Source organism: Phyllostomus hastatus, unplaced genomic scaffold, assembly GCF_019186645.2.
Source record: "Phyllostomus hastatus isolate PE091 unplaced genomic scaffold, TTU_PhHast_1.1 phas_contig_16, whole genome shotgun sequence".
NCBI classification, from domain to species: domain Eukaryota; kingdom Metazoa; phylum Chordata; class Mammalia; order Chiroptera; family Phyllostomidae; genus Phyllostomus; species Phyllostomus hastatus.
In genome coordinates this window covers 24,341,398-24,353,968 of record NW_025333643.1, presented here as the reverse complement: position 1 = coordinate 24,353,968, position 12,571 = coordinate 24,341,398, and the positions used below count along the sequence as shown (strand labels likewise).

At 35.1% G+C, this 12,571-nt stretch overlaps 1 protein-coding gene across 4 annotated transcripts in view; it reads left to right on the top strand.

Annotated features, from left to right (window-relative positions):
• The window catches only part of SUCLG2 (succinate-CoA ligase GDP-forming subunit beta), a 277,613-nt gene that overhangs the window by 165,427 nt on the left and 99,615 nt on the right, over nt 1–12,571 (top strand). For all 4 annotated transcript variants that reach the window (XM_045832402.1, XM_045832400.1, XM_045832399.1 and 1 more), the window contains one exon: nt 80–222. In XM_045832402.1, the coding sequence (XP_045688358.1) occupies nt 80–222 (143 nt within the window). The remainder of the gene's footprint in view (nt 1–79; nt 223–12,571) is intronic.

Here is a 12,571-nt window from a genome sequence, read left to right as displayed (position 1 = left end):
TACAGTGGAGGAAAAAAGTTTATGCACCATTTGATGTTGCTAAATTTATTCTGTCTTGTGTGCCATTTGCATTTTACAGTGAATGGTGCTGGACTCGCCATGGCTACTTGTGATATCATTTTCCTGAATGGTGGGAAGCCAGCTAACTTCTTGGATCTTGGTGGTGGCGTAAAGGAAGCTCAAGTGTATGAAGCCTTCAAATTGCTTACTGCTGATCCTAAGGTAATCTCTCTTTGTTGGGAGGTTCCATAATGTTCTGATTTCTCACCATTCCTGCTAGAGCGACCTCATTCCTCCTGCTAGGCATTAATAAGTCAACATGTGTACTATGCAGCCCCAGATGCAAATTTTGCCTTACATTCCATTGGAATACCTGATGATTTAACTCATTTTGGGTGAAAGGTTTATAAGTGCTCTCAGGATCTTATTTCTCAGGTTGTGCTTTAAAAGTTCTTGGAGGTGGCAAGAAGTAAAAGGTGTAAGTGCACTGAACAATGAAACATGGGTTGGCATGAAACATTTGGAAAATTTTCACTGAAGCAATTAGTCCTACACTTACATGACTTAGACTAGGTCTTGGGTATTTCCATCAAGATGCTGAAGGTAGTATATGATTGGACACAGAAGAAAATTATAGGATTATATTGTTATATATCTCTGAAAAATAATGACCTCGCCTTCTCTGTATGCTTTTTGATCATCACCTCTGACAGTTACATATGTTACAGTTTGTAATATATGCTCTATGTAGCAAATAATATTGCTTTATTTGCATCTTCTCTTAACTAAAATGTAGCTATCATATCCATGCTGGGTGCATAGTAGATATTCAGTAAACATTTAATCAGTCTAAATACCAATATGCCTTGTTTCCATTGTAGGTACTAACTTGTCTATGATAACAAAGTTAAACTGGATATTTATTATGTGGAAAAGACTAAATTTTTGAGTGTATCATCTAATGCTTTTGAGAGTTCTGTGGGGTAGTGTATATGCCACAACCATTTCATTCTAAACTTTGAGAGTCATTATTTCAATACTGTTAGAGTATCTAATATATTCTGTTCATTCTTGATGTATAATCACTAAGGAAATCTGAACTAATCTGAGCTAATCACTAAGAATATCATGAATGAAAACAATACCCATATTTTTTTTAAAGAAATGTGATCTGAATTTACTATGGAAGCTTCCCCTTAATAAGTATAATGGCAATAGCATTTTGGGGTTTACATGTATAAAATTTTGTCTTATTGTAGTAGTGTAGTATGCTTGTCTTTTTCCATTATGACTTGGATAGTGGTAAACTTGTTTTTGCTAAGACTTTTCCTTCTGAATCACAGAATAAATTGTGAGGTATTATCAGCTGCTTGTCTTGAATTCTCCAGTGCTTTTGAGGAATATACAAGTCACAGAAGTCCAGAGTCATGCAGCCACAAGAAAAGTGTTTGGGGCTGATTTTTCTGTTTACATAAGCACCTTGTTTTCATTAAGTAGGAACATTATCAGTGGTTCGCTAATTATTTATTAATTCACTTATCTCCTCTTCTTACTCCTTTCTAAGGGAAGAATCATTTTCCTCCCAGTGCTTTGCAAACCAGTTGTAATCTGTGAATTCCATGAACATAACACACAGCTCTTTAAACTACTTGAACCACAAAGTACCCAGAGGACAAGCAACTGTAATAAAATACTGAATTTTTGATGTCTACTGAAATTTGGTGTTAAGAATAATCAAGAACCATTGAGGAATTAAATCTGCCAGGACAATCATTGCATTTTTAAAAATATCTCTTCTTAGTGGCTGATCCTGAATTTTAATTTTGTAAAAAATATAGGAGGAGAATGAAAAATTATTTGCAAAGCCACTTTTTAAAAACGATCTCTTCAAAAATTTTGACTTTACCTTTTGAAATATCTTCAAATGCTTGCGGTATTTAAACTTTTTTGAGATTGGCTGTCATCTTAGGTGGAAAAAGGTATGTGGGGGTTGTTTTTCTTATGCTATATCAGGAAAATGAATGCAGACCTCATCTCATACTACATTTTCCAAATCTTGAAATTTCAAAGATAGTTAAAAAGCATAGAAATGTAAGGGGCATTTTCAATTCTGGCATTGTTTCACAGATTTCAGAGAATAGAGGCTAAAGAATGGTGTAGATGAATTGATTTGCTTTTGCAAGGAAACTGGTTGTAGTTCTGGCAGTAATTATTTAAAGTAGAGCCTTCTCTCTGCCCAGAAGTAGATTCCCAAGAGCCCAAACCTAATTATTTCAAAGGTATTGATTTCCTTGTTAGACACAAGGATTAGTCTGGTTGAATGCACTGAAACTCAAAATTACAACAGCCTGTTGTGAAACTTAAATCAACTGATACAACTATTTGTTTGCCATATGTATGAGCTAATTCTATTGATCGAGTAATGAATGTCATCATTCAAGAAAAATATTGTGAATTGGTATATTTCTACTCATAATGCCAGTCATAGAGCTGGAACTTATATTTATTTTGCTTGACTGTTAGCCCAAATGCTGATTTTCCTTGGGACCTAACACAGGTGCCTTGATAATTACAGTTGCTTATTTGTTTGTAATACATATGAAATGGAATTTCTCTGCCAAACTGCTTATAACTAAAGTCTTTTCAAGATAGTTTACTTACCAAATTAGATTCACATGAAGTGTATTATATATTTTATAATTCTGTTACTTTCCAGCTGGGCTTGAGATGAGAGCAAGGTAATAGAGTTTGTTCTGCTGGTGGTAGAAGAGATCTTATCTTAACTTCATCATTTTTAACATTCAGAATTCTAAACACCAGCATTCTTAAAATCATACAGTAAAAGTAATATAACATAGGAAGTATAAGAGTTTTATGGTAATCTGTAAAGAATTTTAGCATACTTAAAGGCAAAACTAATAAGAAATGTTATCCTTGGGTTTTTTGTTTTCCTAAATTATGCTTTTTGGCTTTTACTTTGAATTTTAAACTTAGAATTCCAAAGCTGTAGAAAATGAGTTGCAACAACATCTGGAGTATGTGAAACATTTTGCATAAATGAATAAAATGAAAAGACAGTTGACATGAATCTCAATAGTAACCCCAACTCTAGCAGTCAAATTTAAGCAAATTTGTTGTTCTCTGCAGACCTAATTTTGCAAAGCAATGGTATATGGTTGGCATTAGTGAAGCCACCTCACTTGGTTTGACTGTGCTTCCTGATTTAGATACAACTTAGAGTCACATTTCAAAGCCCTTTGAATCTCCAAGTAGAAATGTGCTCCAGAAGCACCAAATGCTAGTTTAAGAAGGAAGGGATTCTTTGTGGGCTCTGGTGCCAGATTGCCTGGGTTATAATCTGTCTTTACCACTTCCTGGTTATAAGACTTTGGGCATTTGACTTAACTTCTGTGTACCTCGATTTCCTCATTTATAAAGTGGAGGGAGGAATCACAGTACTTATTACCTGAGAGGGTTGTTTTATTACATGAATTGAGATAAACACACATATTTCCCATCTAGAGGAGTGATAATTTCATATGGTAGTATCATTTAAAAATTTTAGTGAACTGCTATTAACATACAGTCATACCTCAGTACTCAGCTTCAGAACTTGTCAAATCCTGTACTTGTTGCATTTTGATGAGAAAAAAAAAGTTTCAGCACTTGACACTTACAGCTCAGGACTTATAGCAGCACTCGCTAGAACTTGTATGAGTCACACTGCCACCCTGCAAGAGAAAATACTTCATCATTCACTGCTTAAAAAATGTTTCTGCACTCATCATATGTTCCGCAAAGAATTAAGGACAAGTTCAGAGCTACCACTGTATAACCTACATACCAAACAGTATACAGATCATTTTGGTTTGTAGCTTGATGAATTATCACAAAATGGACACAACTGTGTAGTCTCCAGTCAGATCAAGAACTAGAATACGACCCATGTATGCACTGAATGTTTTTGTTTCCCCAAAATTCACATGTTGAAATCCCCCCCAATATGATGGCATTAGGAGGTGGGGCATTTGGAGGTAATTAGATTATGAGGGTAGAGTTCCCATGAATGGAATTAGTGTTCTTATAAAAGACACTCCAGAAGGCTCTCTCACCACTTTCATAATGTGAGAACACAACTAGAAGTAGGTTATCTGTGTACCAGGAAGGGAGCCCTCACCAAACACTGAATCTTTTGGTGCCTTGATTTTGGATTTTCCAGCATCCAGAATTGTGAGAAATAATTTTGTTGTTTAAGCCACCTAGTCTGTGGTAGTGTTATATAGAAGCCTGAATAGTCTCAGACAACCTCCATTCTAGAAGCCCCTGAAAGTTCCACAACTCCCATACTTCTCCTACCCAGCTTTTTTCCCAAAGTAACCACTATCCTAACTTCTAATATTATAGATTAAAGTTGTCTGGTTTTAAGCTTAATATAAATAGAATCACATAATGTGTTTATATTCTTTTTGTGTTTGCCATCTTTCACTTAACTTTTATTTGTAAGACTCATCCACACTTTATGTCACAATAGTTCACTCATTCTTATTTCCATATAGTATTCTGTTGTATGTCTCTACCAGAACTTTTCTATCCTCTTCTGTTGATAGACATTTGTGTCATTCTCAGTTTTGACTATTAAGAATGTCACTGTGAACAATCTCATGTCCTTTGGTGCACATTTCTGTGGGATATATACTTGGAACCAAAATTTCTGGGTCATAGGGTATGCATGTATTTAGCTTGAATCAAGACCACCAAACGGTTCTCCAAATGTACCAGATTACACTTAGCCATGTGCAGGAGTTATGAGTTTCACTAAACCTTCACCAGCATTTGACAGGCAGTCTTTTCAGTTCTTGTTATTCTGATAGGGTTGTAGTTTACTGCCTTTCTCTCATAACTAATGAGGCTGAGCATCTTTTCATATATTTGTTAGCTATTTGGACATAATTTTTAAACTTCTATCACCTTATCTCTAAAGTAGATATGAAAATAACACCCCAAAGCATTGTTTTAAGGATCAGCTGAGATAATATATGTGGAAGTACTTCACAAATATTTCCAAAGCACATGAAAACCTTAGTTTGTGTAGTATTTTTTGAGTGTCCAATTCTGTTTTCATTTCTAATGCTTAGATTTAGAATTATTATAACAGTGGGGAATAAATGCTCCTCTATAGAAATGGAAGGTGTCTGAAGCAGGTTCACTAATATGTGTGTTACTACATGTGTTGTTTTTAAATTGATAAAATGTTGTAAACATTCAGTAGCTTGCAGTGATTTTCTGTTCAGACAAGGCAGAAAATACAATTTAATGAAAAGAGGATTAAATTCATGCTTAAAAGAACTACAGAATATCATTTGGTATAAATTTGAGAAGAGGCCAGCTCTGTGGTATGTGCTTCAAAAAGTCCTTAGAATTTGAAGACAAGTAAGTAAAACTGCATGTCTTCTTTTCCATATCAGGTAAATGCAGCTGCCTTAAGTTGTAATAAATGTTTTGGGTGTAACATGTGCTTAATGCCCTACATATTGTTAATTATCATACTTCTAGAGTATATTTAAATATGAAACATGATGTCCTCTTTTTCTTTTAAATAGGTGCTTGTATCAAAGCTGTGAAACAAAACTCATTTTATTACCATATGTATTTGCTAAAATACCTTATCTGCAAGGGAATGTTTATTGGGGAGGCGCAGGTAATAGAATTAATTCTTGAGGGATTTATTTTCTAATATAATGCCCAATGCTTTATACAACATGAGCATTATTTTTGAAATGACTACCCTGAATCCCTATTCTTACAGGCCTGTTTGAAAATAAATTTCACTTTGCTATGGAGCTGAAAAGATTAAAAGTTCAGGAAGCTATTCTTTATAGGGATAGTCTGCCTTATAGCCTAGTCTGGAAGAATAAAAATGATCTTGAACCAATGAATATGTAAGCTGTTGTTAGCCATCACGTGCAATTGCCTGGGCAATATCTTGCATGAGCTCGATGATGGGAGCCTGTCTGCCTGGCTCATTTCTCTTCCTTTCTCTGAAGTGGTTTTCCTACTGTCATCAATTCATAAATATTGATTTTTGCATTTCTTGTCCTGACGTCCAGCTGATCCAAATTTCCAAGAAATGTCTGCCTCCCCACATCCAACTTACACTCATTCCATTCTACCTTCCAGTACTTCTCAGTCAGAGCTGCGCCCTGGCAAAGGCCTTTGGTTAATCTTATGCATGATTAGCATGTTTGATGGCTACCACATTTTCAAAGCATACCTAGTGCAACACTCTAAATCTGTTTTAATGCTTCATGATAGCATACTGTCAGAAATTAAACAAATAAGGTTTTTACCATATGCTCTGCTTCTCAAAATTCAATTTTTTTACCATGCTTTATTTTGTTTCATGGTAAGTGATTTAAAGAATTTAACAGATTTTGGGATATTTTAGTAAATTTTGTTATTAGTCCCAACATGCTTAATAATCGATTATGAATTCTGTATGGAGAAGCCTTTTTAAACTCTTAAAAAGAAGTGAACCCCTACTTAAATTATAATGTCCTATATGTTGAAAATCATGTATAAATTATTAGAAGAGTTAGTGTTTGTTTTTTTCTCCTAAAGTAACTACAGTGAGAAAGAAAGTGGTTGAACAACTTTGAACTGTGAAGGTCTCTGATTTGACTCTATAGGCTGCAGAGATGATCCCCAGTGGACTAAGAACATTGCAGACACTGTGGATCCTCTTCCTTCCCTCTGCACTGCCCCCCACTCACTTCCAGAAAACTGGGAATTAGGAATGACTGTCTTGTTCTAAACGAGCCACATGTCCACGTGGGCATACTGAAAAAATTGGTTTGATTCATAGTAGTTTGCTAAATAGTTTTTTGTCTTTGTTTTTGGGTGTTTTATTAAACAGACTCATTTTTCCTAATTATTAAATTAGGGAAGCTTAGACATAGACAAGTATAAAAATAAGTCAAATTATATATGTATCCACTTTGAAAGTGAATGCAGAGTATAAGTATAGTTTGGCAAAACTAGTATCAATATAATTGACATTAGTATATAGTCTGCTCTTTTCACATTTGATGTACATTTTCACCTGCCCTTGTGTAGTTCTCTACATCTTTAGTGGCTAAAGAGTATTCACTCATGTGGATATACAAGTTTATTTAACCAGTCCTCTGTTACTTTTTTTTTAAAGTAGCTTAGTTGTTTTTTTTAAATATTTTATTTATTTATTTTTAGAGATGGAAGTGAGGGAGATAGAGAGAGAGAGAGAAACATCAATGTGCAGTTGCTGGGGGTTATGGCCTGCAACCCAGGCATGTACCCTGGCTGGGAATCGAACCTGGGACACTTTGGTCCCCAGCCCGCGCTCAATCCACTGAGCTACGCCAGCCAGGGGCAGTCCTCTGTTATTTGGTATTTAGAGTGTTTTCCACTTAAAATGAGGTGAGCCTTTTTGTAGTAATAACTTTACATACAGATTTAAAGTAAGATGAATGTTGTGATTTGAAGTGGCATGTTCATCTCGTTATTAATAAGACCTGTAGATCATTTCCAAAGAATGTTTTTCAAAGTATTGAAGGAATTTCATTGTAACCTAATGTGAGGTTTTCAATCAGTATTTTGAATATAGTTGATCTTCATTATTTGCTGATTCCATATTTGCAGATTTGCTTGTGTTCTAAAATTTATTTGTAACCCCAAATCAATACCCATATTGCTTTCTCAGTCATTTGTGGAAGTGCTCAGGGCAGTGAAAATTGTAGTTCTCTACATTCTGTTCCCAGAAGAGGCCAGAGGAGGCAGCCTCTTCCTTCTTGTTTCAGCTCTCATACTTCAAACCAAACAAGTGTCAATGCTGCCATCTGTTTAGAGCCACATTTGTGTCCTTTCTCATGTGTGACTTTTGCTGTTAAAAATGTCTCCGTGTATATGTGGCTTATAGAGAAAATACCAAAGTTTTGTTCAGGCATGACTTACAGTGTTATTTGCCATAAGGTCAATGTTAATGAACCAACAATGTATATTAAATATAATCATCTTGAATAGAAGCACACATCAAACAGAGTTAGGTATTGATCAGTTGACAAAAATCTTGTGACCAGAGGCTCCCAGGAACCTAACCCTCTATGTCTCCTAGGCACAATGGCTCAATATTCACTAATTCATTCTTGTGGCAACTTTATAGAACATAACTCCAAATAATGAGAATTGCCTGAATAATGGTTTAGGTAATTGTGGATCACTCTTTAGAGATTATGTGATAGAGACAGTTCATATAAAGAAAGGACAGACAGGAACCCTTAGCCTGAAGGTGAAGTAAAAAAATCTTTTTATAATTTGCATTTATATGTTATTTTGAATACAAGAAGCTTCAGAATATATCAGTAATAGGTTTTTAGACATACTGCCTTTATTCCTATGAATTAAGTGAAGAAACCTTGAGAAAATTTTAATTTAGCTTTTCACTTCAGTTAAGAGTGATTTCATTACACATTTAAATTTCTTCACTTTATACTTTTTTAAAGTTTTCTTTGTATTTAAAAAATTGATTAATTTTTGCATGTACACATATGAGATTTAAAAAGAAATTGCTCCTTTCTTCCCATAACACAACCGCTATTTATAATTTTGGTAAATTTTCTCCTAGGATTATCTATGCATACCCTGTTTATAAGGGTGTAATTAGAATGCCCTTTGATGGCCTTTTTTTTTTTTCATTCAATGTTACATGATAAACATATTCCCATGTTGTTAAGCTGGTTTCTCTAGGCATCAATTTTATTAGCAGTATTGATAATGGGGTGTTTTAAAGGCATTGTGTTATTTAGGTGGTTATTTCAAGTAACTCAGTATTTTAAATCTCCCTTAAAAAGTGAATGAACTTTGTAGGTCAGGCTTGTTAAAGCAGTATACAGTATAGTTAAACAAATGAAGTAGTAATGAGTATGAAAAGCTTTGTGATGTAAAACAAATTTTATTCAGTTAGTAACTCAATGGACTGCTAATCTGAGTTTGTTTTATTTATCTCAGAATTAATGGTGAGTTGTTTGTTAATATCTGATAAATTCATTGTTAATTGCCTGGACTTTGAAGTACCTAAGAATCCCAGAGATGGTCCAATGTCCCTTCCTGACTGCTCAGTTCAGTATCTTTCTGATACAGTCAGTTCAGTGAGAGAGAAGGAGCCAAGATTCAGAATTACTGGAGGTAGGAGAATAAAGTAATCTTTATCTTTGCATGCTCTTTCTTGCCAGGATTCTTCAACTGAATTGTTTTACTAAAGAACTTGATAAGAACCATTGGTTTCTCTATTCTCCAATATTTCAGGCAAACTTCTATAAATGGTGTCATTTGAATCTTTATAACCCTCAACAAACTGGCCTCTTTGGTGATAATTTTTCCCCATTTACCTTTATATGTGATATTTACAATTTAGAGTCCTCACCACTTAAGTCTCATTTATTCATTTATTTCTCTTTTTATATTCTGTAACATTACCTTGAAATTTCTTTTTTTTTCTCCCATTTATTTTACCTTTTTATTAAACATTCCATTTGCTCCACATTCTGTAAAAATACCTAAAGGTATAGGCTTTCCTTGAGGGGTTTTTTATCCCCATGGTTTCGTTTTTTTCAGCTAGTATTATATATTTCATGATTTCTAGCCACTCTAATGGTTTAGGAAACATAGCAGGTTTTTTAAAAATGTCTTTTTAGAACAAATTCATATTGACAGTCTACAGTTCTATATGTACATTAAAATCCAGATGAATGTTCTCAGTTGGGAAGAAGAGTATATAGTAACTTAAACAGTTGTCTTTCTGAAACAATTTGTTTCCCAGGCCAGCTGTGAATGCCATGTGTTTGCAAAGATTTTTATGGGATAGGGCAGCCTGGTAGGAACCATACAGAGACTGGAACTAGACTTGTCCCTCAGTGTCAAGGAAGCAATGGAGGGAAGGATCTCTTTTTAGATGGTAGTGTGAGGTGCTATCCAGCAGCCAGACACAGTGCCTGTAGGCAATAGTAGGTTAAACAGGGAGAATCATGAGAGTGCAGAGGGGATGCTATCTGAAAGCTGCATGTTAGTATAGCACACAGCAGGAGTACAAACATAAGGAGCCCATTCTGAAATCATATGTAGGGAGTACAGAGCTTCTTATAAGCTTGGTTCTAAGGAGACTGGAGTACCAGGCAAGTAACTAAGGAAGGATCTCAGCAGTAGGTACAAGTCAGTGTGTCAAACAAGAGGTGGGTAAGGCTCATCCCACAGCATGAATGACTTTATTGGTGGGTTCCCCAGCTTATTGGGGGGCAACCCCCTCAACGAGGTCAGGACTAGTTCTCCAGATCACAGAATGACTGAGCTGGACAGAAAGCCATTGAGAAACAGCCAAATGAGAATATGATAGGTGTCTAGATCCCAAGCATTCCTCTAAGCACTGAGGATAAAGCAGGGAGGGAAGTAGTCTTGCTGTCTTTGAGCTGCCATTTTTTGAGGAGGAAGGTAGATAGTTAAACTGAGGAGTAGCTAAATATATAATATGAAACAAATATCTAATGTATTGGTGATAATATTTGCTATGTTGAAAAATAAAATCGAATTACGGGGATGGTTGCTGAGAATACTAGAGGCTTGTTAATTTTGATAGGTTTGCTCCTGAAGTTTAGCTGCTAAGTTTACCTTGGAAAAAGAAATATCATAGCCATCTCATGATTTGGAGTTTGGGTTTGTGGACAGTGATATGCATGCCACTTGAAGAGGTAATCTGTCCAGCAGCTACTCCTGTTTGGAGCTGCCCTCCTTCCTTTGTCTTTAGTCACTGCTTCTTTACCAGAATGTTTGAAGCAATCTTGCTTGCTGTATTATAGACCTAAAAAAGGGAGTTTTGTCCACTTGAAAAGCTTATACTGCAAATTTAGTAATTTCAGTGGCAACTCACATGCTATTAGATTTCCTTTCTGAATGTCAGTGGATATTTTATCTACATATTCACAACTGTCTCCTGGGGATGCTCTATTACAACCTTTGAGGTCTTATAATATGGAGCACTTTGAACACAAATATTAGTTAACATTCCCAAGAGGCAGCTGGCACAAATCCGAGTTAATTATTTTTCTTCCCACTTATCTGTGAATTCTCCCATTAATCGTTATCTATAAGCATTCTGGACACATCCCTTTTTCTCAGTTAGAACTGCAGTAGAATATTTTTGAGCAACATTTAGGTGTTTGCTTTAATTCCCAGAGACCTAAGGGTCATAAACAAACAGAAAATCCATTTGGAGCTTTAACCCTTGACTTTCTAGATTTCACTTGCTCATTAATACCAAGTAGTACATTTCTATGAGAAGGAGATATAAGTGACTTTGAATCTTCATTGTGTCATTGTGACTCAAGAATGATGACATTTGGGTGTCAGGTTGAAGGTGAAATACCCCACTCATATTTTCCTGTGTTTTATAACCTATGATTAGTAGTTGTATTTTATGAGTGGAGTTTCTTCTCCATAAAGCTGAACTACCAAGTAGTTTATCCAAATTCTGACAGTGCTGACCAAATTTCAAAAGAGAAGTGTTTGATATTCAAATGAGGAGAGTGATAGAAGAAAAAGTAAAAAGATACAAAAGCAAAGAAACTTGAAAAGAGAATTATTCCTGAAAGAATAAATTATGTGATTCTATTTTCGTACCCAAGTACAATCTTAAACACAATGCCTATTGAATACTGACACCAATTTCTCAAAATGCAAAGTAACTTTAAAAAAATTTATTGAATTTCTTGGGGTAACATTGGTTCATAAAATTACATAGTTTTCAAGTATACAGTTCTATAATACATCATTTGTATTGTATTATACTATATTGTGAGTTCACCAATGAAAGCCAAGTCTCTTTCCTTCACCTTCTACCCCCCTCATACTCTCTTCTACCTCCCCCTACCCCACTTTTCCTCTGGTATTCACCATACTGTTCTCTGAGTCTATGAGGTTTTTTTTCTTAATCCCTTCACCTTTGTCACCCAGCCCCAAAACCCCTTCCCTTCTGACAGCTGTCAGTCTGTTTTCTGTGTCTATGAATCTCTTTCTATTTTGTTTATTTTGTTCATTAGATTTCACATATAAGTGAAATCATATGGTACTTGTATTTCTCTGACTAGCTTATTTCACTTAGCATAAAACTCTCCAGGTCCATCCATGCTGTTGCAAAAGGTAAGATTTCCTTTTTTTTAAATATCCAAATAGTATTCTGCTGTGTAAATATACCACAGCTTTTTTAAACATTCATCTACTGATGGTACTTGGGCTGCCTCCAAATCTTGGCTATTGTAAATAATGCTACAGGGATCATAGTGGTGGCATATTTTTTCAAGTTAGTATTTCACTTTTTTTTTCAGATATATTCCCAGAAATGGAATCAATGGGTCACATGGCAGATCAATTTTTCATTTTTATAAAAATCTCAATACTGTTTTTTGCAGTAGTTATACCAGTCCACATTCCCACCAACATTACAGTAGGGTACCATTTCCTCCACATCCTGGCCAGCACTTATTTGTTGACT